The sequence below is a fragment of the Elephas maximus genome, chromosome 4 (genome assembly GCF_024166365.1).
Source record: "Elephas maximus indicus isolate mEleMax1 chromosome 4, mEleMax1 primary haplotype, whole genome shotgun sequence".
Lineage (NCBI taxonomy): Eukaryota > Metazoa > Chordata > Mammalia > Proboscidea > Elephantidae > Elephas > Elephas maximus.
Window position 1 is genome coordinate 105,474,522 of NC_064822.1, and position 27,192 is coordinate 105,501,713.

General features: G+C 53.0%; 1 protein-coding gene across 2 annotated transcripts; it reads left to right on the forward strand.

The window, feature by feature from the left end:
• The first annotated feature begins 2,779 nt into the window (after positions 1-2,779).
• ASIC1 (acid sensing ion channel subunit 1) lies at positions 2,780-26,993 on the forward strand. 2 transcript variants are annotated; one of them, XM_049881541.1, is made up of 12 exons: positions 2,780-3,077; positions 3,963-4,340; positions 5,116-5,311; positions 21,582-21,732; positions 22,352-22,479; positions 22,765-22,915; positions 23,336-23,392; positions 23,816-23,969; positions 24,399-24,490; positions 25,330-25,409; positions 25,493-25,597; positions 25,761-26,993. In XM_049881541.1, exons 2-12 carry the CDS (start codon positions 3,979-3,981, stop codon positions 25,863-25,865), a joined length of 1,581 nt encoding a protein of 526 aa, XP_049737498.1. In that variant the 5' UTR covers positions 2,780-3,077; positions 3,963-3,978; the 3' UTR covers positions 25,866-26,993. The 2 variants fall into 2 exon arrangements, with proteins under 2 accessions (XP_049737498.1, XP_049737497.1); XM_049881540.1 differs by lacking the exons at positions 2,780-3,077; positions 3,963-4,340; positions 5,116-5,311 and adding an exon at positions 17,913-18,572.
• The last annotated feature ends 199 nt before the right edge of the window (positions 26,994-27,192 follow it).

Consider the following 27,192-nt stretch of genomic DNA (forward strand, 5'->3'; position numbering starts at 1 on the left):
GTCACAACCTGGACAAGAGGTAGGTGGCCCAGAGAAGCAGAATGAAGCAGTGGACACTAATCACAGTCCTTGAATCCCTCATGGGTTATCTCACCCATGTCCCAGTGACACCAACTTCCTCTTTTCCTCATTCGTGCCCCAAAAACCCTTGTCAGGAGGACTTATACCTTCTGCTACTCTACACTGGCAACCCTGGCCCATCTGTCTATTTTGCCCTCAGCCTTTGCAGCAGAGTCAGTTGTCAACATGTTCATCTCCTCTTTGACACTGGGAGATTCTGAGGGCAAGGACAATGCCACTTTTTGCCCTGTCTGAGGGGCAACGCTGAGGTTCAACACAGGAAAGCCTCAGTGGAGGTCTGCTGAAATGCACAGATGGGGAGGACCCATCTCACCTAACTGAAGAGGAAATAGCAGCATGAGGCATTTAGGTTGTGCATAAGAAAGAACTTCCTAAGGCTGGGGCCTATGATTCAGATCCATGGATTCTGAATAGCGAAATTTCTCAAAATTGGCTGATCTTAAAAAGTTGGGATATGGGGGCCCCACCCCAGAATCTCAGCTAGAGATTCAGACTTAATATCTAAGGTGGGGCTACAGCATCAGCATTTTTAAAAGCTCACCAGGTGATTTAAAAATGCAGCCTGAATTGAGAAACACTGCCTTAGATTCTGCTCTGATTTGGCCAGGCTGGTTGCTTTAACACTGGATTCAAATACTAATACTAATAGCTATTATTCGTGGTGATAAGCACTTTCCATGCATAAGCTTATGTAATCCTCAAAAAACTGTGAAATTAATTTTATCCCCATCTTATAGATGAGGAAGCTGAGGCTCAGAGAGGTCAAGTGACCTGTCCATGCTAATGAATGGCAGGGCAGGTCCGGAAGCTGTGATTGCCGATTCACACCTCCAACCTTCCCCCAAACTCCTCCCCGGGCTGCTGGTTGGCCTGGATGAGTCCTCGCCTGCCTCCACCTCACCTCATTACCTTCCCTCCACCCCCGCTGCTGCTCCCTCAGTAACACCCCAGGTGATTGAAGCAATTTGCAGCCCTTTGAAGAAGCTCAGTGTGTCACTCAGCCCTCCGGGGTGAGGAGGTGGGGAAATTACAGATGCTCCAAGACAGTCTCCCCTCCCCCGAGGACATTTAGGATTTAGAACCAGACTCTTCCCGATGCTCCCCAGGTCCCTGTTCCGGGGCTTCCTAGGTGGAATTCCTACTCTCAAATGCCCTCTTGGGTTGTTCCTAAGTATCTGGGAGAGTCCTGCCACCCAGTGGCTACCCAGGAACATGGCAGCCCCTCCGCATCGCTGTAGCTGCTGGACAGCTCCGCAACCCACCTTTTGGTTAGCAGCGGTAGCTCTCAACGGTATGCCACCAAGGTTTCCAACCCAAGACTAGAATGGACTATTCCCTCATTGTTTTTGGACGTGCCACACCCAGATCCCCAGTAAATGAGTCCCACCCTCCCTTCTCTATAGTCCTAAGCCCACAACCTCTCCAGGACCCTCAAGCTCCCTGCCCTGGCCACCCATGTGCCTCCTGCCCCTAACCCCTCACAACTTATCCAACTTCTTTCCATTGTGCTAGTCCCTTCTCATTACAGGTTCTTTCCTCTACTCTAAAGCTCCGCCCCCCCCATGTCCTGGAAACAGGCCTCTCATCTTCCTTCTCTCAGGGCTGCACTAGCCTGCGAGTACCCGCTAGAGATGGAATCCTGGTCCACACACCCCCCTTCTCATCATCTGACACCATCAGACCTCAACAGCCTCTGTGCTAAGAGCCTCTAATGTGCATCAGCAAATTAACAACTTCCCCTTGATTGCTCCTTTTCTGTTAATTGGATACAGAGGGCCCCCCAAGGCCTCTCAGAGAGGAGGAGGAGAAGGAGCAAAGGGGAGAGGTGAGAGCTACAAGAGCAGCCCCCCAGACTGGGTTCACTGCCCCAGACTCCTACTCCATCCTACCCCCTGCATCTTTCCTCACCCTGTCCCCCTCCTCTCAGTCCCTTTGCCCATCTCCCTACTTCTCTTCAAATTCTCTTGACCTCTGGCTACTTCTCCCTCCTTCTCTCTGTTCCTTTAGAGATTTAAGGCTGAGGGGCTGCAAGCATGCCCCCCCCAGGCGACTCCAGGGCTACAAAAGGAGGTCTGGGTACACGTGTGTGTATGTGTCACATGTAAATGGGGAGCATGGATAAGAACAGGTGAATATGTGTAAGCCTGTGAGTGCCTGCCGTTGTTCCAGGCCTCTGGGATGCGTAGGTGTCTGTGGGGTGTGTGTGTGGCTGGGAGTGGTGTGGTGTGACTCCGTACTGTATGTGTGTGTGTGTGTGTGTGTCCCCACATGGGCAAGTGCTCGAATCAGTCAAGTGTGACTCGGAGCTCTGTGTGTGTGTGCGTGTGTGTGTGTGCGTGTGTGCGTGCCACCAGAGGAAGCAGCAGCTGAGAGGCAGGAGCATCGATCCGAAGGAGACAGCGCGGGGAGGGGGACGCTGGGGGCAGACACCCTCCCTCCTGCGCGCACACACGCGCGCACACACCACACATAGTCACATCCAAAAGCCATAGGGCCTCGGAGGCAGAGAGACGGCCCGGGGCCGGAGGGAGGCAGTGCTACCGAGAGCCGCTGGGAGGAGGGGGCTAGCCAGCGGGGGGAGCCCTCGGTCCCGCTCCCCTGTCCGGGCGCCCCGCGCGCACACCGGCCCAGAGACACCCTCGCAGACACTCGTAGGCGCGCACGCGCACCCTCTCCCTTCCCCCTCCCTCCCGCCGCCTCCCGGCCGGACGATGGATCCCTGCAGATCCCGGGGCTGAGAGCACCGCGCGCCGCGCCGAGCCGGGCCGGCGGACGGAGCCGAGGCCAGCGAGCGAGCCAGCGAGCGCGCGCGGGCGGCAGAGCTGAGCCGAGCCGGGCAGGGCGGGTAGCTTCCTGCAGGGCTCTGCGCGGCGTGCCGCGGCAGTCGCCGCTCCGGCTCCGGGCCATGAGCCCCTCAGTGGCTCGGCGCTGAGCCCGCGTCCGGCCCAGCGCCCCAGGACCCGCCGCCGGCTGCCGGCCTCCCGAAGCCCCCTCAGGTGGGTCTCCGATGCCCGTGCCTTTGGCCGCGGGGCTCCCCAGCGCCCTAAGCCCGGTCTCTCCTGCCCTCTCGCTTTCCCCAGCTGCTGGGGCGGCAGGGTGGCTGGGGCGGGGGGCGGGGGCCGGGCCAAGCAGGGGATCTGGCTGCGACGAGAAGCCGGGGGGGGGGGGGTTGCGTCTGGGGCGGGGACAGTTCCCTGTCATAGGGAACCGCCCCCACCCCATTTCCGTCCACCTCGGGTTGCCCTCCACTCCCACCGCCACCCCCAACCCCCCCCCAAACATACACACATGCAGCCTGCGCCGACATGAGAACTGAAGGCACCCGCAGGTGAGAACCCAGGCTGGGCGCCTCCCCAGATATAACCCACCTCCCTAGGGGGCAAAAGGGGAAGGGTTCTGGCCCAGGTTTAGTTAACAGAGGGAGAGCCCAGTCCTGGGGACACTCTTGACTAAGGGCTCTTGACCCCAGGTTCAGCCCATCTGAGGGAGTTTTTCCCTCCAGAATGGGGTGGACATTCCTGTCCCAGAGTAACCCCACATCTGGAGGGAACTCCTGTGCCTGCCTGCCTGTGGGAACATCAGGACTTCCCTCTCACCCATAGTGACTGCATCTGGGGTCTGCCCTGGCTGGGGAAGCTTTTCTGGGAGAGGTTTCTCTTGGCCTGATCAACCCCCGCCCCTGCCCCCCGCCGGCCCCCTACCCTGAGAACCTGCATTTGGAGGAACCCTGTCCTGGGAGTGTGTCCCTCTGCCAGCACCTCTGGGCTCACACATCAGGACAGTCTCCTCTACCCCAGAGGCAGTGACTTCTGGAAACAGGAATTCTGGATGCATTTGGAAGGGCCCCATCCCAGGACAATGACAGACTCCTCCTTCCCCAGGACCCCCTTGGCCAGGATGGAACTGAAGGCTGAGGAGGAAGAGGTGGGTGGCGTCCAGCCGGTGAGCATCCAGGCCTTTGCCAGTAGCTCCACGCTGCACGGCCTGGCCCACATCTTCTCCTACGAGCGGCTGTCGCTGAAGCGGGCGTTGTGGGCCCTGTGCTTCCTGGGCTCACTGGCTGTGCTGCTATGCGTGTGCACCGAGCGTGTGCAGTACTACTTCCACTACCACCACGTCACCAAGCTCGACGAGGTGGCGGCCTCCCAGCTCACCTTCCCTGCCGTCACGCTGTGCAACCTCAATGAGTTCCGTTTTAGCCAAGTCTCCAAGAATGACCTGTACCATGCCGGAGAACTGCTGGCCCTGCTCAACAACAGGTGGGTGGCTCCCACCCACCCTCCAGCTCCACTCCTGGAGTTGCTTGAGTCCTGACTACCAGGCATGCCATCAGAGTGCTTGCCTCCCTCCCTGTCCCACAATACAGACCAGCCAACTCTGCCTTCCAGCCCTCCCCAAACCTGCCACTCAAAGCAGAGGAGTTGGGGTCCTGCTGAGCACCCAATTAAAGGCACCCCATCTCTGATCCCAGCACAGTCTAAAATAGCTCTGCCCCCACTCAACCAGATTTGTGAGACATCATCACGCTCTCTGGAGTGACATTCCTACCCCCCGCAACTATGTCTTGACCTTCTCCTCACTCCAGGGATGGGGGAGGGGCTAGACCATCTTTAAAGTATAAAACCCATTGCTATCAAGTCGATTACCGACTCATAGCGACCCTACAGGATACAGTAGAACTGCCCCGTAGAGTTTCCAAGGGGTGCCTGGCAGATATAGAGACTATAATATAAAGCCATAGCTCCTGCCCCCCTCTCTCTGCCCATTCCACCCTTATCCATGCTCCCTCTTTCCCATGTGCTGAGATGTGCTACTCCCTGGGCAGCCACTACAAATCCTCCTGTCTTCTCAGACCCCATGTGGCAGGTCCTCTGGACATGCCCAGCTCTCCTTCCTTGCCCATGTCCAGGCCTGATTCCCAAGGGGAGGTGCTCCTCCCCCACCCCCCAATTTGGGTATGGGATGTTGGAGGCCAAAGGGAGGCAGGAACCGAAGGTCATGCTGATCTCTACACCGCTCACCCTTGGGCTCCAGGTATGAGATACCAGACACACAGATGGCAGATGAAAAGCAGCTGGAGATATTGCAGGACAAGGCCAACTTCCGCAGCTTCAAACCCAAGCCCTTCAATATGCGCGAGTTCTATGACCGTGCGGGGCACGACATTCGCGACATGCTGCTCTCCTGCCATTTCCGGGGCGAGGTTTGCAGCGCTGAAGACTTCAAAGTGGTGAGTGAGTCCCCTGGTGTGGGCCATTACATCAGCCTGGCCCCAGAGGAGCAGGAAGAAGAGGAGGAGGAGGAGAGGAGCAGGCTACTCTAGAAGAGGGAACTGTGCGTCACGCCTCTACCAGGAAGGGTTGTTGCTTAGCACAGGGGCACATTTGCTCAGTGTGAGGGCCTGACCTCAGGCTTGCATCCATGATGGTGGAAGAGTCTGTAGCATACAACACACACATGCACACACACACACTCCCACTTCTAGACCTTACCAAGCTTACCTTCTCTGCCATACACAGGTGATAGAGCTGGAGGTAATGGTGGGTAAGCTTTGGCCTTGCTATTTGGAGTGAGGTCCAAGAACCAGCAACATCAACATCAGATCTGGGAGTTTGAAAGAAAAGCAGAATTTCACCACCATCACCCCACCCCCAGTGCTACTGAATCAGAATCTGCATTTACTTATTATAATTCAGATCTGAACACACAAAGTTTGAGAAGCACTGTGAAACATGGGACGTAAGGGAAACTTGCTCTTAAATACACGTCATTCTCTTTGGGCCAGCCTTCTCATACACACACACACATGCATGCACACACGCACACACGCACACACATACACTATTTAGGCTTCACCCAACTCTCATTGTCAGAAAGAGCCGCAGAGCCAGGCCTGAGGAAGGGAGATGATTCAGGATGCACAGTCATGGCTAAACTGGAGTCTCCTTTCACTTCTTAAGGTGGAGATGCCCCCACAAACACCCTACACCCCATCAATGGGACTGCCTTAAAGCGAGCATCCCAGGGAGGGTGTGGGGGAGCCTACTTTGGTATCGGATGTGCCAAGTGACCCTGGATGAGACACACAGATTCCTAAGAAGGGCTACGAACCAGGAAGAGGGTAGCAAGAGACCAGAGCTAAAATCATGTATGAATAATAACACTAAGTGAGAGGATAGCACTTGTAATTCTTCAGAATAATTGCCAGGCTGTCCCTCAATTCTCTTTAATAGAATCAGCCATATTATCTCCATTTTATAAATGCTTGGACTGAGGTACAGAGAGGTACAGTGAGTTGCCCAAGATCACAGAGCTGGTTACTGACAGATTCAGGATTATAATTCATGCCTCCATAAGTCCCAGCGCGTTAATAGTGCTGACCCTGGAATTATTGTGTCCATTTCCAGTTCTTTCACTGCTCTTTCAAAACCCAGTCTCCCCTAGGCCACTCTTGCACTCCGTGCGTACTCCTAACTTTCCACTCTCCAATCTCCCTTTCTCTCTCTGCTCATTTCTTTCCCAACTTGCTTGCTTCCTCCCAGCATTGTGGAGACATGAACTGTATCTGTTCATGTAGAAAGGCTGGAGCCATGGTAATACATGGTCTTTCCTGCTGAAGTGACACAGGACTTCCCAATCTCTTTAAGCCCTGCTCTTCCGACCCATTTCATGGGACTTTGTCCATCCTCCTGGACAAACATTACATGACCACACTTCTTGCTGAGCCAAGATGATGGGAATGTTAGCCTGGATGCAAGCACAACTTCCTTACCTCTTTTCCTTCTTTATAACAGGAGAGTCCTGGGTTCCCCAGAGCCTGAGACCAAGTGGGTTCCCAGGCTCATCCACCAACCATATTCCCAAGAGTAGTAGAACTGTAGGTGAAGATGGAAGTGAAAGCCAAAGCCCTCCCCCATCCCAACACACCTCAAGCTGCAGGCAGAAGGGACCACCAAGAAAGCTGGAGAATTTGACTCAACCTGGGAAGGTGTTAAGGTGTAAGGTTGAGATACAGTTAGTCTATACAAAGTGCTCAGTTGAGGCTCCATTTGTCCGTTGTGTTCAGAAGGATTGTAGTGGTAATGCTGAGGCATATTTGGTTTATGGTAATGAAGATACTCAAATGTGATTGGCCCATGTTGCTGAGGGGACAATTCTAAGCAGCCAGATGGAGATATGATTGCTTCACAATTTCTGAAGTAATCTCAGTTCTTCCTCATACTGGGCCTGCAGGCCCCACTGTGGCACTTCTTGTTTTGCAGCTGTCAGGGAAAACCTGGTCTTCATAGGTTTCTCAGCCTATGTCAAAGACCTAGCCCTGAATCTGGGTAGACCCAAACCACTCAGCCCGCCTTCTCCCTCTACCCTCTCTGGTTGACCTAACTGGCAGCTCCTTTCCGCGTCAAGGACTCTACCACTTCTGCTCAAACATATATTCCAGATGTGAGTCCTTGTCTGACATCTCCTTGGTGGAGAAGAAAGTCCTTAGCAGTCTCCTCCAGCTCCCCTGTCCCAAGGGGCCTGGACTCTCCCTACCTGGTGCTCCCTCTTTCTCTCCTTTCCTTAGTCTCATAATTAATATCTGATTCTCCTTGTCCTTCTTCTGCCAGGTCCAGAGGTTTGTGGGGGTGTGTATCTAGGTCCTTGGCAGTTGTGGCACTGACAAGAAACATCTGTCGGTAGGGTTAGGACTTAGGGGAAAACATCTTGGCAGTCTTCTGCAACCTGGAGAACAGAGTTCTTAAAGAGGTCCATGCCCTCACTGAAAGTGTTTGCCAGATATAGTACACATGGGTAAATGTAAACTCTTCTGTGGATTCCCAAGGGCAAACCTCATCCAAACAATAAGAGCCCACTTCCAGGAATGGAAAAGTTGCAGCTGGAGGCTAGGGGTTGCTTCGGTCCCTCAAAGCCCTCAGATCCCCTGACTGGAGTCTGCAGTGGCAGAAAGATCCTCCCAGATGTGCTTTCGAATCCAGCTCTACCACAGGGGATGGACTGGTGGTCACCGAGTGTTTGACCAGGGTCCATTCCCCCAGATGTGAGTCAGCTTGGGAGCGTGAGGGTGAATGTGGGGAGCCTTGGCTAAATCTGGAAGAAAACTGGTTTAGAAATGCTTTGGAGCTAAAGTGGCAGACAGACAATGGGTGGAGTACCCCCACAGCAATTGGGCTGGGTAGGCTCCCTCCTGAGCTACCAAAAGAGCAACCAAAGGCCCAACTGCGGGGCCTCCTCTTCCCTGGCCATCTCCTTTCCTTCCTGGTGAGATGCTCGGTTGCCAGGGCAACAGGGTCTGAAACTCCACTCTTCCACCCTACCTTGAGGCCAGCCAGGCCAAGGCAGGGCAGGGGTTCTATGGAGGAGGGCTGGGGGTGCAGCTGTCTGGGCGGGGGCTGGGGAATGAGCACAGTCGCAGCTGGTGCCAGCCTCCAGCTGCACCTTATCAGTCCCTGGCAGTGGGAGCTGCTGATGTGGCTGGAATGTTGAGCAGCACCAAGGGGAGGGGGCTGGCAGATGGTTGCTCAGTCTGCCCTATGCCACCTCCCCTCCTCCAGCCGAGATCCAGAGCCTTTACATGGGGGAGAGAGAAGCAGGAATTCATTTCTGGACCCTGGAAGAGAAGGAAGGGGAGAGCAGAGAATGGAAATCCTGGGGCTGAGTGTGCTGTGGGTATAGTAGTCTCTCTTGAGAACTGGGAGGAACTGGGGGGCAAGAGATAGGGGGCCAGGAATCCCTGGAGGGCCAACAAGGGTCTCCCCCAGGGCCTTGGAGTGGGGAAAGGAATCCCCCAGAGGGGAAATGGACTGAGGGCATGGGGCACAGAAATCCCCCTAGGGTTTGATATTCCCTCCTGCATCCTGGAGCCCCTGGGGAGGTGAGATGCTGACATGAGAGGCCAGTGTGGGTGGGTGATCCTGGGACACAGAAGGAGAAGGGAGAGGTAATTTGAAACCAAGCAGAGCCAGGGATGGGGGGGGGGTGTCCCATGGTGAGCCAGGACCAGCATGGGAGCTGATATGCTCCACCCCTTCACTGACACCCACAGACAACGAGTCCCTGGGGAGGGTTACAGCAGGGTTCTGTTCCCTCCAGCCAGGCAGGAAGTGTGGGGTGCTGCTGCTGAGAGAAAAAATTGCCCAGACAACAGAAAGAGTCATGGGCTACCCCACCCAGGGCCTGAGTGGTCTGCTTTAGGGGAAGTGGGAGGCATGCACAGACTGCAGAGGGTTAAGAGAGACTGGAGTGGAGAGTTTAACTTAGGAATTCTTGGATACCCCTCCTGCCTTACCCTTCCGATCTCTAGGAAGTGCATGAGCTAGATATAGGAGGTTGGGAAAAGGAGACTGGGGTGGTGAAGGGGCAGAACAAATTGCAGGAGTCCAGGGGATCCCAGGTTGGTGTCTCTCTCTCCCTTTCTCTCTCTCACATACATACTTGCACAAACATCCTTTAGGTAACTTGGATTCCCAGCCATTCCTGACTCTACTCCTTTCCCAGACTTCCATCAGCTAAGAGGCCACTCTAGCTAATAGATCTCCTGGCCATTGGCTAAAGTAATAGGAAATTGATGTAAGTAACTAAGTGTCTCTGGGGGCAGAGCCCAGAAAGGAGGGGTGTGGAGGAGGAGGAGCACTTCCAAGCTTTGGGTCTTCTCCTCAGCCCAGCCTGTGGAGAACTAGCCTGCACCCAGTGTGTGGTCAGGAGCAGAGGATGAGGCCTGAAGAGAAGTTGTGCGTGGTGGTTGCATCTGAGCAGGCTTCCACTTTGTGGAAAACAACTTGAACTTTGGGAGTGGAGGTGAAGATTAACTGTTGGGAATGAGGAACTGGGGTTGGGGAGTGTCGGGCTTCACTTTGTTGAGTGCTACTTTATTCATTCCTGGAACAGACAGAACCACTTATAAGTGCCAGGCCCTTTGCTGGGTGCAGGGGTATGTACAGTGGTAAACAGGCAGACTCTGTCCCTGCCTTCAGGGAACTTAGAGTTCAGTGCAGGCCCAGAGATGAAGGGGTTAAGGGTTCTACTGAAGGAAGTGGTTGGGCTTCTGAGCAAGGAGTAATGTGGTAGAGATGAGGGGACCCTCAAAATCTAGGTGTGGTCCTGAATTTCTTTCTAAACTCCCCTGCCCAGCTCAGCTATTCAGAAAATTCCAGTTTTATAGAATGTGCTGGTGTCTGACCCACCCCATCCCACCCTCCCCATCTGATGAACCAGCCCTGTTCTCTACAGCAGGAGTAATTTTCCTGCCTTGGCCCAGGCCTCCCTACCGCCCGTGCCCCCCGCCCCCCCAAAGCCTTCCGTCATCTTCAGGGAGCCTCTCCCTCTGGCTGAGAAACTTCTAGTCAGGACCTTGGGTGGAGGCTCTGGGAGGCAAAACTGGGAAAGGGCAGCAAAAACGAGAATTGATACCTAGTCCAGGTGGAGAGGATGGGGCTGGCCATTAGGACTCCTGGGTTCTATTTTGGACATAGTTCCACCTGGCTCCATATCTCAGCTTCCAGGCCCGTTGCTATTTTGCAAGGGTAGGGGGGAAGCGCTCAGCACTTCGTTAAACTATCTTTGTTAAGGGCTAGCCCCTCCTTCAGCCTCTCTGGGGCTCTCCAGGTAGGCCCACACTGGTTCATGTGTAGGACCAACTTTCCTGGCTGCACGTATCAGACAACATGTCCTCATGGAAAACTTAGAAATGAGGATGAAGCTGCTGTGTATTCACACTGAAGTGATGTTCCCTTGAGAAACTGTAAAGACAGAGACTACACTACCCCAGGGTTTCCAAGGCCACTCCTGAGGGAGGAAGAGGGCAAGCTGTGATCTTTCTGAGATCCTCTGAGTTCTTGGAAAGAAAAACCTCTCCCACCCTTCACTTCTACACCCCCTCTGTGTGGCTGACAGTCTGGGGGCCTGGGAGGTTTGGGCTGAGGAGCTTAGTGTTGTATGTCTCTCACTGGTGTGTCAAACCAGTGTGCCAGACTGGGAACATCCCTAGGGAAGAGCCTGCTGCAGTGGCCTTGACCACGGAGAGCAGCCAGCCCAGCCTTCCTCCTGACACACTCACTGCATATGTGCCCAAGTGTGTGAGCACAAGTGTGCACCTCTGTGTGTGTCTGAAAGAGAATGTGGATGTAGACAAGAGTGTGAATTGGAAGTGTGCGGATGTGCACAGGGACACACATACCGAGCTCGGTACGTATGGCTGTGGGAGAGGGCTTGTGTGTAGGCAAACCTCTGGTCTCATGTGGAGCACATACCAGCAAAATTATCATCTCTTTCAGCTGTGCTTTGCTGTTGACAAATTCCCTGTCATGCTTTAGCTCATGTGATCCTCATAATTCTGGGAGGCAGGAAGGATATTAGTATCTTCATTTGAAAGATGAGAAAACTGAGGCTCAGAGAGGTTATGTGACTTGCCTGAGGTCACACAGCCAGTAAATGAGAGAATGGGACCTTGACCTCAGATACTCTAAGTCCAGGTTCTTTGTGTGTGACTGTGAGAGCAGGATTGTGTGGTGGACAAGAATTCCCAGGCTCCCCAGGTGCCCATGCCCTGTGGTAAGGCAGGAAGGGAAAGGAAAGGGTGCAAGAGGGAGATCCTAAGAACCCTGCCCCCATAGCCTGAGTGCACCAAGTCTTTTGACCCCTGTGCCTTTTCATTGCACCATCTGGCCAAGCCCCAACCATAGATGAATCCACCACTGGCTTTCCTCAGGGTGGCACTAGCACAACCAAGCTCTAGCAGAGGAAGTCACACAACAGGGGAGCCTGGTAACACATTGTGTTGAAGATCAATATCTTTCAATGGACCTGCAGCATTGTTGGCAACCCCACCATGTTTTCTGGTCAGCTTGCTCTCTCCAACTACTACTACAAACTTCTCCATTCTTCTCAAACAGCTACCTTAAGACCTTGCCTCCCCCTTTACAAAGAAAACAGAAGCCTCAGACAAGCTCTCCCCCTTCTTCTGGGTACCAAACCCCAGGGGGACCATCCATCTTATCTAGGACAAAACATTGACCTATTCTTTCCATTCCATCCCCTTCTGCCTTTTTGGGAACTTTACCCTAATAAAGTATGTCTCTCCCTCCTCTACAGTCAGTGGCTGCTTCTCAAGTAGAACCTTTCCATCAACATTGAAACACACTAAAGATTCTTAAAATATGTAACTATAATGACAGCTAACTTTTATTGAGCACTTACTTTGTACTGAAGTCCCTGGGTGCTGCCAACGGTTTGCACTTCACTACTAACAAGAAGGCCCAAAGCTTGGAAGTGCTCCTTCTCCTCCCCACCCCTCCACCCTAAAGGTTGGCAGTTCAAAACCACTCAGCAGCACCACATAAGAAAGACCTGGCAATCTGCTTCCATAAAGATTATTGTTATTGTTATTTGCTGTTGAGTCAATTCCGACTCATGGTGACCATAAAGATTACAGCCAAGAAAATCTTATGGATCGGTCCTACTCTGTAACACATGGGGTCAGCATGTGTTTTTTTTTTTTTGTTTGTTTTTTTTGGTACTATCTATCAGGTTTTGGGCTAAGATAAAGATCAAAAAGCAAACCTCTTTCAATTTTACAGCGCCCTCCAATTCCCATACTATGTCTTTGCTTCTTCACAAAGTTCCTAAAAGTGATGTACATATTCCACCATCTCTGTTTTCTTCTGTCTCATGTATTGTCTAATCCACTCCAGGCTGTCTTCTTCCCCCATCCCCACCACTCCACCAAAATGGTTCTAGCTAAGGCTTTTAGTGACTCCCATGTTGCCAAATCCAACAAACACTTTTTTATCCTTGATCTCTTAATAGCATTCAAAATAGTTGGCCATCATCTCCTTTTTGAACGACTGTCTTTCCTGACAACCACACTTTCCTGGTGTTCCTCCTGCTTGTAGCCACTCCTTCTCATTCTCTGCCAGTTCATTCTCTTCTACTTGGCCATTAAATGTTGGCACTACTCAAGGCTCAGTCCCAAGCTTTGCTCTTCTTTTAAATTGTAAGTCTACCGCTTGATGAATTTTTACATTGGTATACGTGGGGGGTGAACGTCATAGAGTATATGTATACTCCATCCAGTATATACTCTTTTGTGTCTGCCTTCTTTTGCTTATGATGATTTCTGTGAAATTCAGCCACTTTGTTGTTTGTAGCAGTAGTTGGTTCTCTTTCAATGCCATGTAATAGCTCATTATATGAATATACCACAATTTATCTATTTGACTGTGGCTAGACATTTGGGTTGTTACTAGTTTTGACTAGTATAAATAAAGCTACTATGAACATTTTTGTACATGTCTTTTGGTTGACATATGCACTCATTTATTTTGAGTATATAAGTAGAAGCTATGGCTAAGTCATAGGGTAAGATTCTGTTTAGCTTTTGTGGATACTGCCAAACTAGGCCTTTCTTTTTTTCTATTTTTTTTTTTTACTTGATATTCTATTCTTGGGCAATCTCATCTTCACTCATGACTTCAGTTACCATCTACACACCGACAACTGCCAAATTTATATCTCAGCCCAGCTCTCTCCTCTTAGCATCAGTACCATTGGCCAATTTCTCACTTAACATCTCCACTTGGATGTCTCAAGGCTCCCTAAAACCAGCATGTACAAAGCCAAATTCATCATCTTACCTCCTAAACTAGTCCTTTACCTGCGTCCTGATCTGGTGAGCCACCCTACCATCCACCCAGTTATGCAAACCAGAAACCATCCCTAACAATCCATCTTCCTCACCTCCCTTGACAGAGTCTCCCCCATCTTGCCTCCTAAGCATTTCTCCAGTGTATTCTTCCTCCTCTCACTCTACCAACCTGTTCTAAGCTGCTCCATTGTCACCTGTACCACTGCAGTGGCTGCTTAACAGGTCTCCTGGCAGCCCTGCTGGCTCCTCCAGCCCACCCTTCACTCTGCAGCCAGAGTAGTCTTTTCAAAATCCAGATCTCATCGCCTGGAATAGTTTCACAGGTTGTCTCACATTGCTCTTGGACCACAGTCTTTGCTGTGGCCTTTGAGGCTCTACGTGGTCTGGGTCCTGCCTGACTCTCCAGTCTGCTCTTGCCCACCTTTCTATCCACAACAGCCTTCTCTCAGACCTCTCTCCTCGGGGTTTTTTCATAGATTCTGTTCTCTGTCTGGACTACCCCCTCCCTGCAACACATACATGCACACAGACCTTTACCTAACTACTTCTTTAGATTGTAATTCAAACATCATTTCCTCAGTAAATCCTTCTTTGATTCCCCAGTCTGGGCCAGGTTCCCCTGACATTCGCCCCCATGGAAACATATTATTTCTTTCATAGCACTTATCATAGTTTGTAATTAAACATTTATTTTTGTAATTTTTTTAAATTGATGTCTGTCTCCCCCATTAGACAGTAAGCTCCATGATTTGTCTCCATTGTGTCCTTAGCTCATAGACATTCAGGAAATGTTTGATGAGTAAATGAGAGAATGAAGAATGAGGGATTTGGAGATGGATGACTCAATTCTAGTCTCAATCCCACTACTTGCTCTTGGTGCCTCAGTTTCCTCATTTGTCATATGGGGGTGAATTTACGCACATCTGCATATTTCACTGAGTTGTACAAGGATCCTATGAGATATCAATTGAAACCCACGAGCTATTCTACAGATGTGTGAGCGGTTAGGTTCAGAAAGAAACAGAGAGAAAGCCAGAAACTATATAGTCATCACACATAGTTGACGAGAGGCATGGGGTGGGGAATGACATGGGGGAGGGTTGTGTCCATGGACAGAGGATTCAGAATTGAGGAGAGTTCTGTGTGTATTTTTACTTGGGGTCCTTTGTGTATGCTTGGGGGGCACGTGCTGCTGGATATTTCCTCATCACCCCATTACTGTGAAAACTTTGGATTTGTCACTGGAACTTAGATGATGGTGGGAGAGACTGTTAGGCGAGCAAAGATGGAGAAGGGAGGAAGTACAGTTGTGTGTGTGACTGTTTCCTTGTTGCTCCACAAAAGGTCTATGTATTTGTATAGTGATATGTAGGTGTGCAATGTGGGTCTTTGTGTTGGCGGGGGGAAGAGCTGTCCAGCCAACTCACTGTCCTTTACATGTGTACTTGCCCTTCTCCCTGGTGGGAGCCTCAAGCTAAAAGCTCCCCCTGCCTCAGTTCCTTCCCTCTGGAAGTCCAATCTACTTTCCCTTACAGGACAAGTCTGAAGGAGGGTGGCAATGCCCTCTATTGGGCACAGAATGCATAAGCAGCCACAGCGTGCCCACTTCAAGACTCAGACTGGGCCTGCTGGCCTCCAACCCAAGTCTGGAACATAGTTCTAGAACGTGTTATGAGGAGATACAAAGAAGGCATACCATGCCCTCTGGGAGCTTAAGGTCTGGTAGGGAGGAAGAAAATGCACACAGGACAGGGAACAGAAAAGCCAGAGGACAACAGCAGGGGCAGGTGGGGAGGCTCTCTCTCCTATCTCTGCAATAACCTATGGGTGTTCCTATCTTCTCACTTATCTGTCTCCAGCCACTGTAGCATTAGGGATTCCTGGTCTTTCCTTTTCCTGTTTCTCTGCGTGGTCTCTGGGTCCTACTCTTTTATTCTCACAGTCCCTCAAGGAGCTCTTGGCATTACCCACCCCTGAAGGGCCTTGAGCAGAACTGGACCCATCAGTCTTTTTCCTGGGTGGACACTAACTATGCCCCACAGAGTCAGGGAAGGCTTCTTGGAGGAGGTTATGTATGAGTAGGATCTTGAAAAATGAATAGGAATTTTCTGGATGTAGTGAACAAGCCTAGTGTGTTTGGAGAATGGGAAGAAGGTCATGGTGGCTGGACTGTATGCTGGAGGGTAGAGAGGTAGGAGGTGAGACTGGAGGGTAAATGCTTTCAGCTTGCAAAGACCTTGTAGGTCCTCCTGAGGGGTTTGGATTTTACCCAGAGATACTGGGGAGTAAAAAAAGGTCTTTAAGCAGAATAATGGTCAGAATTACAAGGCATGGACTGAGTGAGGAGAGACTGCAGGGAGGCAGGGAGATAGGGAGACCAGTTGTGATGCTGTTGTTTAGGCAAGAGATGATGAGGCCAGTCTGAGGCCAGTGTGGTAAGGATGGAAAGGGGCCAGATCATCAAGGCTCCTCTTCTTCTGGGGCCTCTGTGTCCCTGGCAGCAAAGCTGAGGCCAAAGGTCCCACATCAATCAGTTCTGCTGGAACCTGGCACCTTGCCTCCTATCCCCAATATGCCCCAGGATCTCTGCATGCAAATGGAAAAGTGAAGGTGTGGGAACAGGGGAGAGAGGAGAAAGAGGAGGGGGAATCTGCCTGGGGTTGCGGGATGGTAAAGGAATGGAGACATCCCAGGGGACTTGTCCAGCCCCCAGTGCTCCTCCTCTGGCCCTATACAGGAAGGGTTAATCCATTTTACCTCCCTCTCTCCCTCTCCCTCCCTCAGGTCACCTTCTTGGCCCTGGAGAGTTGGCTGGTGGCTCAAGTTCCTCAACTAGTAGCCCTGAGTAATCAAAGCACATAGAGGGGCCAGGGGCCTGGGGGCATAAAATGCAAATTGAGGGCAGAGGGAGCCTCAAAACTGAGGGAATGGGGGGTCTGCGAGGCTGATGGTTTGGGGAGCACCCCAGTTTCATTGCCAGTACTCCCCACCTGACCCAGGCCTGTCTCTGCTCTGATCTCAGTTTCTTCTACCCACCAGGAGAAAATTCCTCGAGCTCCTCTCCTGTACTGTTAGGGGGTGGGCAAGCTGGGAGGGTAGTGGGAGCTGCCAGGAAGCTTTTCAGCTGCAGGAGATGGGGTCCCTCCCCCCAGTGCCCAGAACTGGCCACAAATGGGTCTGTGGTCAGTGAGAGGCCTCTGCTAATGGAACCTGGGCTGCCCCACAAGCCACAGAAAGGAGAAGGGGGGGCAGTCCTGGGGAAAGTGACCTAAGTGCAGCTCAGCATGGGGGAGGGTGCTGACCTGAAGTAGAGCTGGAGGTCAGGGGAGCAAGGGGAGGAGAAATGGGGGTCAGGGACTGGTTGAGGGAAATTGGAGGTCAAAGGCGTGACTGCAGGGGAAATGAGTAACTGAAAATAAATTGGGGTCCAGGAAGCGATTGGAAGGGAATTGAGGGGGGTCAAAGAGATAAGTAGGGGGGAACTGGGTCTAAGGGTATATCAGGGAAACCGGGGGTTAATGAAATAATTGGGGGGACTATGAGTCAGGGAATTAGAGAGGAATCAGGGATCTGAGAGAATGCCTTTAGGGTGTTTGGGGCACAGATATCCTAGAGGAATAACCTGGCCAGGAGAGAATGAGGGGACTCAGAATTGAAGTATAGAAACTGAGGAAAGAGATTGTGGATGAGATAGCAAGAGTGTGTATATTGGGGGCAGGGGGAGAGTTGCTGGGTGCTTGAGGTCATCCTGGCAGTGGGTGCTGGGCCAACCTCACCTCAGTAAAATGAGGACCAGGAGCCCCAGCCCTAGGCTGGACCCCTGGAATCCTCTAGAGCTTTCTACTCTGTCTTCAACCCTCTCTGTCCTGCTGAAGCTGGTGAAAGGAAAGGGGCTCCGAGCCCCCCTCCTCCCCATCAGCCTCCCTTTCTCATTGCCATCAATTATTCATCAGCCCAGATTACCGCCCTCCCTGGCAGGCCAGGCTGGTCCTCCTCTCACGCCCCGCCCTGCTTCAACCACATTGCCACAGAGGCCTCAGCGAGGAAGGACAGCCAGCCAGGCTCAGAGACCTGACGGATAGGCTAGGTGACTGGCACTGCTGGATCCTGCCTGGGATTGCATCCCTTCCCCACAGCACCTTCCCCTTTCTCTTGCCAATACCCTGGTACCAGGAAGCCCCCGAAGAAGATGCCTATCCAGATCTTCTGCTCTGTGTCATTCTCCTCTGGAGAGGAGGCTCCAGGGCCCTTGGGAGATGTTTGGGGTCCCCGCCAGCGGCAGCAACGGGCTAACTCAGAATCCAACGAGGAAGAAGAAGAGGAGAAGGAAAAGGAGACAGCGAAGGCGGAGGCCAGTGAGGGGGATTTGCCTGTGGACTTGGTGGCCTTTGCCAAGAGCTGCACACTCCATGGTGCCAGCCACGTCTTTGTGGAGGGGGGTCTAGGGCCTAGGCAGGCCCTATGGGCAGTGGCCTTTGTCCTGGCACTGGGTGCCTTCCTGTGCCAGGTAGGCGACCGTGTTGCTTATTACCTCAGCTACCCACACGTGACTCTGCTAGATGAGGTGGCCACCACGGAGCTGGCCTTCCCGGCGGTCACCCTGTGCAACACCAATGCTGTGCGGCTGTCTCAGCTCAGCTACCCCGACTTGCTCTACCTGGCTCCCATGCTGGGGCTGGATGAAAGTGATGACCCTGGGGTGCCCCTTGCCCCACCGGGGCCTGAGGCCTTCTCTGGGGAGCCTTTTAACTTGCATCGGTTCTACAATCGCTCCTGCCACCGGCTGGAGGACATGCTGCTCTATTGCTCCTACTGCGGGGGGCCCTGCGGCCCTCATGACTTCTCGGTGGTGAGTGGAGGCCCACACCTGGCACAGTACCCATGGGTGTCTGCCACAGTTCATCCTGACCATCACCTCCTGGGGCTGGTGACCATGCCACCCCCTCCACCTGGCCTGCTCAAGCTCTGTGACTTGCCCCAAAGAGTCCTGGGCAGAGCTTGCCTGGGAGCCCCAGGATCTGGTGCTAGGCTGATATTCCCAGAGCTACATCAGTACTGTTCTCCCTTTTGGAATCTTGAAATATATCTGTATTGGTTGGTAACTAGTTGCTGCCCTGAGGCACCTGGTGTTTCCCTGAATATCCTCCAGCCTCTCCAGCCCTTCCCCAGACCTAGCTGTGACCCAGCAGGGCCCCAGGACCTTGCTCCACCTGTGAGGTCAACCTTTGATCTATTGGTGGGTGCCTGCACCTGGCCAGTTGTTAACTATTTTGACCGTCACCCCTGGACTGAGCTGGAGCAGGTGCCATCCAGTCTCTGGAGGTGCAGGATCAGGAGGTGGAGGGGGCAGGGCAGCAGGGGAGGCAGCCCCTACCTCCGACCCACCACGCCCCTCATCAGCATGTCAGCAGCTCCCACAGCAGTGAGCACCCTTATTTGTTCTTCCTGTGCTCCCTCCTCCAGGCTCCCTGCTCCCTGTCCTCTGCTGGGTATATGAGTGTGTGTGTGTGTGTGTGTGTGTGTGTGTGTGTGGTGAACAACAGGCCTCCTCTGAATCACTTCTCTCCCCTCCAGCTCTGACCAAGGAACCAGGGACCTCTTTCTCCTTGGGGAGGTCGGCCCTGGGAGAGTCTGCCTCCCTCTCAGCCCTCCCACCCAGGGACCTATTGAGGTCTGAGGTACTGGCCAGCACCCCATCTTCTCTCTAATCTGGCTTCTGGCTCTGTCTGGCTGGACTCCTTTCCTGCCCCCTCTCCCAGATGCCCAAGGCCTTCCCTCTCCATACACCCATCTATTAGTCCCTGGCTTCTCCCTAGTGTAGGAGCAAGTGGGTATCATCATATAGTGCCTCACGGACTGACTGCAGACAGGCAGGGACATGGAAGATTCTGGCCATTGGACCTCAGGCAGGCCAAGAGGTAACAGGGAGATGGGAGGAAGAGGGTTCCTCTGGGCCAAAGAGCAGACATTTCTCACCCAAAACCACCAGGTGGCAGCAGCAAACCTCTGCTTAGCAACACAGCCCTCTTTAGGGCTCCCAGCCGGCATTAACCACCTCAAGTTGCAGTGTAAAGTCTGGGTGTCTGGTCAGCCTGGAGCTGAGTGTCACGGAAACTGGTAGTGGGGCGGAGGGATTTGAAGTCCTCTGAGCTATCTCTCAGGCTCATTTCTGGAGAGACCAGAATGTTTTCTGGTTGGGGGTGGAGGAAGCTGTTCTAGAAAGGGGGTAGGGTCAAAGACTATTTCCTAGCTATTCCCATCCCCACCCCTTGCTCAAGTCTACCCTGAAACTCTTTGTCTCTCCTTTTCTCTGGGCTGTGTCTGTGCTCACTTTATGATTTGCTTTCTGGACTCTGTCACCACCCAGCAGTAGTAAGAGCACACCCACCCCACTTGTAGGAACTTGGGACATTTAGGGAAGCTGTGGTTAAAGGTCCATGAAGAATTGGCTCGCTCTTCTCTATGTGGCTATGTAATAAGAGCTGTGATAAGAGTCACACTGGGGCATGGAGTGGGGAGAAAGTTGGGAAGCCTGCCCCACAGCTGAGAGCTCTTCTGAGGCCTCCACAGTTCTGCAAAGGGATGACCAAATATGCTACGCTCTGGGCAGTCAGTCCCAAATGCCTGGTGAAACAGTGCTGGAGCTTGGGTGGTCATGGTCCTTGGCATGGCAACTGGGTCTACTTTGGGGCCCTAGTGCCTAAGGGACAGGAACCCTGGTGGTATAGTGGTTAAGAGCTACAGCTGCTAATCAAAAGGTCAGCAGTTTGAATTCACCAAGTGCTCCTTGGAAACTGTATGGGGCAGTTCTACTCTGTCCTATAGTGTCGCTAAGAGTTGGAATCGACTAGCAGCAATGGGTTTGGTTTGGTTTTTTGGTCTATGGGACAATGATGAACATAAGGGGCTAATTGCTGGAGGAAACCAAAAAGCTTAGCTTAGTTTGGAGGCTGGTCTTGGGGAGAGCAGGATTTCAGATGTCTGGGGTGAAATCCAGAAGAGACGAAATGTTTCAGAAGCGCCCCAGGAGCTTGAGCCTGAGGGGAGGAGTTCAAGGAGGGACTGGGGGTCTGGCAGTGATAGTTTCTTAGTGAAGGAGGCATATATGTCATGGTCCTTGCAGGGAAAAGCTTGCTACTCAGACAGTTCAATGAAAAGACTTTAACAAGGGACTCCTTACAGAGTTGTGCGCAGGGTTAAGGAAACCACGGGGGAGGCTGAGGCACTGACAATAGTTGGAAATTGTAGCCCTGGTGGCATAGTAGTTAAGAGCTCCGCTGCTAACCAAAAGGTTGGCAGTTCAAATCCATCAGCCACTCCTTGGAAACCCTATGGGGCAGTTTTACTCTGTCCTATAAGTCAGAATCGACTAGACGGCAACAGGTATGGTACAGGTATAGGGTTGCTATGAGTCGGAACTGACCCGACAGCACCTAAAAACAACATCAGCTGAAGAAGTAGAGAGAGGAAACAGTGCTATGGAGGGAGGCCTGCTGCAGGATCTACAGGCACTGATGGTGAAACCACTACCAAACTACGGAGGGATGAGGAGTGGGGAAGGATGAGTACCTGATCTCTCTTTCCTCACATCCTCTGATCCTATTCGGATGCCTCCCATTGGCCAAACCCAACTGGAAGTCCATCCAGGTGGCAAGCGAACTCAGGGGTCAGCTTTCCAGGCCAAACAGCAGGGCAAAGAAGGGTGGAGAATGGGTGGGAGAGGGGTGCAAATGGAGAATGAGTTGTACAGAAGGAATCGTTCCTGAAGGGTGTTGAGATGCTAGCAGCTCGGGGGGCCTGGGAACTTGCTGGGTAGGGATGCTGGCAGGACATCAGGCTCTCCACTCTGCTCCAACAGGTCTTCACGCGGTATGGGAAGTGCTACACGTTCAACTCCGGCCGAGATGGGCGGCCACGGCTGAAGACCATGAAGGGTGGAACAGGCAATGGGCTGGAAATCATGCTGGACATCCAGCAGGATGAGTACCTGCCTGTGTGGGGGGAGACTGGTATGTCATTCTCCTCAGGGGCCACCTGGTCCTGGGCTCCATCTCTCGCGGCTCCCAGACCCAGCCTCAGCGAGGGCACTCCTGGGCTCCATTGTGGAGCCTGAGGCAGAGCTCAGGTCCTTCTCCCTTCCTCCCAGCATCTCTGTCTCCTGACCCTACCTGTCTTCCACACTCACATATCTCTGGCTCTCCCTTCTTGGCTCAGTTACTCTCCAAGGTAACCAGCCATCCTTTTCCATCAGTGGCTGCCACTTGCTCTATAAATAACTCCCTCTCTTCTCTGGTTGCCTGCTGTCTGTCTGGTCTCAGAGGCCTTGGGGCAGAGACAGATAGGAGGGAAGGGAGGGAGTCTGAGATAGTAACAATCTGTGAAAAGAATCTGAAACCCCCAGAATATATAACAGAAGCCAGGTAAGAAAGGAGGCAACAAGGTTGCAGGGGTCATGGAGCAGCAGGGGACTGTTGGATCCAGAAGGAGGCTAGGGTGGGCTAGGACGCTACAGACCTCCCAGCCAAAGCATATGCTTGCTTATTCCCAGGAGATGTAGGATGTCCCCAGCTCTGAAGGAGACTAAGGAGTCTGAAGCCCTCCCAACACACACACCCTTCATTCCCACAGATGAGACGTCCTTTGAGGCGGGCATCAAAGTACAGATCCATAGTCAGGATGAACCTCCTTTCATCGACCAGCTGGGATTTGGTGTGGCTCCAGGGTTCCAGACCTTTGTGGCCTGCCAGGAGCAGCGGGTGAGAGGGCCACGGGAGGCTATCCCCAGGGTGTGGTGTTTAGGGGTCATGATGATGTGGTGGGTGGTCAGTAATGGGAGGGACAGATGAGCTAGGGCCTGGATGGTCATCTGGCTAGTTGGAAGCATGAATGATCTAATGAACGAGAATGCTGTATAAACTCAGAGCCTGCAGAGGGAGAGGGGGCAGGACTCCTGAGTTCTGAGTCTTATTGGAGAAGCACACTAAGGAGACTTGGGAGAAGTCCCCACATCCTCCCCCCCAGCTCCCTGGCTCTCCCAGCAGCTCATCTATCTGCCCCCACCCTGGGGCACCTGCAAAGCTGTTACCATGGACTCGGATTTCTTCGACTCCTACAGTATCACCGCCTGCCGCATTGACTGTGAGACGCGCTACCTGGTGGAGAATTGCAACTGCCGTATGGTACACATGCCAGGTCAGGCCACAGAGCTCCGAGCACAGTCCTAGGGCCCCTTAGCCTGCCCCGCCCTTCATCAGCTTCTCATCCATCAACCTCCTGCCAACCTGGAAGCAAGACCAGCTGGCTTCTCCCTACCCCATTTCCAGCCTCAATCCATACCAATCTGGCTTTCGTCTCTCTGGCCTTAATTCCTGCCTGTAATGGGGAAGGATTGAGTCCACAAGAATGGGTGGGAAGGGTCCAGGAGGGATAGACTGTATGTGTGTGTGGCGGGGGGGGGGGGGGGGTTCAGCTCAGGACAGACAGGGAGTTGGGCTAGTTCTACCCTCTCATCCTCTATAAGCTTCTATATTCTAGGCCTTTGGCACTACCACCACTACAAAAAAAAGACTCCCTTAATCTCCGCCCTGCAACACTGTCTTTTCTCCCCTGTAGGGGATGCCCCATACTGCACTCCAGAGCAGTATAAGGAGTGTGCAGATCCTGCTCTGGGTAAGTGCCCCTGCGCTGGACAGTCTAGGGGAGGAAAGGAGGTGCTGCCAGCCACATACGCAGATATTTCAGACCAAGCTCCCAGAGACTTCAAATAACTCCTGGACCAGGCTTCACCCTCCCCTTTAACAAGGCAGGGAACAGCATTACAGAAGGCCCCTATGAAAAATTAGTGGGGTCACCTGGGAGGGGCCCTCACCCCCACTCATCAGCACCTCAGGTGGTTGACCCTGCAGGGACTTGAAGGAATGAGATTTAGAATTAAGAAATACTCATGGGGAGGCTGGGAGAGGATCAGCAATGGGTGGCCACCCGGCTGAGGTGAAGGGCAGGAAAAGAGACGGGGGGCCTAGGGTTCCCTTGGGCAAGGTGCTGGGAGAAGACCACCACTCAACTGGCGCCTCCCACCTGGCTCGGGTGCAGATTTCCTGGTGGAAAAGGACCAGGAGTACTGCGTGTGCGAAATGCCCTGCAACCTGACCCGCTACGGCAAGGAGCTGTCCATGGTCAAGATCCCCAGCAAAGCTTCAGCCAAGTACCTGGCCAAAAAATTCAACAAGTCTGAGCAGTACATAGGGTAAGGGCTCTGACTGTGACCTTAAGCTGGGGACTATGAAGGGTATGAGGGGTCTGATGGGAGACAGGCAGGAGGAAGCTGAGATGACATGGGGAAGGCCCAAAGAGACTGGGGTGGGTATAGAGGGAAGATCAAGTCAGAATAAGCAGGAGGAAAGCCCCTTTCTCCCCACTCCCTGCTTGGTCTTCTATCTTCATCCTCACTGCTGTAAGTGTGATCAGTTCACACTTCCCAGTGCGCATAGTATCTTTTTGTACAGAACATATCCTTTAACCCTCAGCAACCCCACAAAGCAGGTAGCTCCATTAGCATCTCATTTTATAGATATGGAGACTTAGATTCTGAGAGGTTAACTTGCTAAGGTCACCCAATTAGTAAGGGACAGAGATATGACTTGAACCTAGGTCTCCTCCCCCAACCCCACTGCAGGGAGAACATCCTGGTGCTGGACATTTTCTTTGAAGTCCTCAACTATGAGACCATTGAGCAGAAGAAGGCCTATGAGATTGCAGGGCTCCTGGGTGAGCTACTGATGGCACCTGTTCCCTTCCAGTGCTACGGACATGGCCTGGCCCCTACCACCCAAAGCAGGGTGCTTACCTCTGTCACAGGAGGCTCCCCCACCCCTAGGGGCCTTTCCCCAAATCCTATTGTCTCAGTATGTGGTGAGAAGAGGAGGCTGACACTTCTCGTCCAAAAACCCACTGCTGTCAAGTCGATTCCAACTCATACTGACCTCATAGGGTTTCCAAGGCTGTAAATCTCAACAGAAGTAGACTGCCACATCTTTCTCCTGCAGGGAGGCTGGTAGTTTCCAACTGCCGACCTTTCAGTTAGCAGTCCATTGCTTTAACCACTGTGCCACCAGGGCTCCAAGGCTTCTTTTAGAGACAGGCCTATGTCCATGAGCGCCGGGCAAGGGGTGGATGTGGGACTATCGTACATATCCCTGAAAGTTGGCCCAGACACTGAGAGTGTTCGGTTATTTTGTAAACAATTGTTTTTCCTGAAATATTACCTGTTCTAGAAAAGTAGAAAAATGCAGAAAAGCATAAAAAAAAAAAAAAGAGTGCCATCGAGTCGATTCCGACCCATAGCGTATATAGGACAGAGTAGAACTGCCCCATAGAGTTTCCAAGGAGCGCCTGGTGGATTCCAACTGCCGACCCTTTGGTCAGCAGCCGTAGGACTTAACCATTATGGGAAGAAAAGAAAAATCCCTCTAGAATCTGGCTTTGCGCTCCTTCTGTACGAAGGCTACCAATCCCCTTGCGAATACGACCTGCCCACCCCTGTCCCAGTGAGCCCGGCTGGCCTCCAAAGTGTCCGGACCCCACTGACCTCCCCGCCGCTCCTGCAGGTGACATTGGGGGCCAGATGGGGCTGTTCATCGGCGCCAGCATCCTCACGGTGCTGGAGCTCTTTGACTACGCCTATGAGGTGAGCCGGCTGGGAGGCCCGGGGCCGGGGCCACGGGGGCGGGATTCCAGCCCACCCACCCCCACGCTGCACCCCCATTGCAGGTCATTAAGCACAAGCTGTGCCGACGAGGGAAGTGTCAGAAGGAAGCCAAAAGGAGTAGTGCCGATAAGGGCGTGGCCCTCAGCCTGGATGACGTCAAGAGACACGTGAGGGAGCAAGCGAGGGGCGCCCTCCCCACCGCCTTCCTCCCCCACCACCCCAGGACCAGCCACCCCGCCCTTGGCCTCTTCTCTCCTTTCCCTCCCCCACGCCCCAGAGCCCCCTGTGGCCCTTCCGATAACCAGTCCCTATCCTGTGCCCTTCCCCTAGAACCCGTGCGAGAGCCTCCGTGGCCATCCTGCTGGAATGACTTACGCTGCCAACATCCTACCTCACCATCCGGCCCGAGGCACGTTTGAAGACTTTACCTGCTGAGCCCTGCAGGCCACTGTACCAAAGGCCTAGATGGGGAGGGCTAGAAGAGCAACGGGGCCTGCTAGCCCCATCTGTCTTGGGGACTCACCCCCCACTCTAAGGGCAGCCCCCCATTCCTAGGCAGTCCTTTCTTCTTGTCTGTGGTGAGGAAGGAGTCTTGACCTTAGGGTCTTCTCCCTGCCTCTATTCCATTCTTTTAATTTTTAACAAAACTAATCTAAGAGACACTAAAAAGAGAGAAAGGGGCAAGGGACCTTAGGCTGCCCCTCTCTGCCCCATGCTGCCTCCCCCAGCTCCCAGCCTGAATTCTGTCTGTCTGGCTGTCTGTCATCTGAGTGTCCACCTACATTTGCTGCCACCAGTCACCAAAGTCCTCTCCCAGTGGGGGGTGGAGGGGATTCCCCCCGGGGTCTGTAGTTTTCCTGAAACCAGAGAATGTACCTTGAGGGGGAGGGCTAGTGGAAGGGAGCTTCCCCAGCCTTAAGCGACCCTCTCAGCCCAGTGACCTACCCAACCCCAAGTCTCTGGGCAGGATCTAAGACCCCAGTCCCATCCCCTCACACCATGTGGAGTCTTTAGGGGGCTGGGTGGGGGGATTCACTGAAGAAGTAGATATGGGGGCAAGGTGTGGCCCTGGTGCTGTAGGCCACATCCTGATACCTACAAGCTCACCCTCACCCCAGAGCTGTAGCTGCTGGAGAGAAATCCCAAGAGACAGCCTCCACTGTCCCATAAAAGACCCCGCTGGTTGGCTTCCAGCTCAGGGAGAGGAGCACTGGTGCCTGACCTCACTGGTCCGTCTCCCAGGGGCCCCTGCAGAGGGCCACATCCATAAATTTTCTTATGGAACTCCCCCAAGTCTGCTTCCCCAACTCCATTTGCTTCTCTCAACAACCTCATCTGCATTTTCTATTTCTATATGATACAGACTCTATATTGCTATATCTCTGTATATACTTCCCCCAACCTTGTCTGTCTCCACCCCATCCCCTCTTGTCTCTGAGAACCACCCGCCCCAAGATCCCCCTTGTGTGTCTCTGCCTCCTCCCTGGTCTCTGAATGCCTTCGCCTGTATAAAGAGTTGGACTCTCTCCCCTGGTGTCTGTACTGTGTACACACATCCCTCTGAGAAGCACAAGGAGACGACACGCGCATTGTAACCTTCGCACTGTCTTGGTGGCGACATAAAGGAAGCTGTGAATCACAAGCTCTGCCTCTTTCTGGCCTCACCCTCTCCCCCTATTCTGGGCACCCTCTGCCCTCCCTGCAGCCTTAACATTCCCGTCCCCTGCTCCATCCACCCCAATGCCCTTTGCCTGGCTGACTG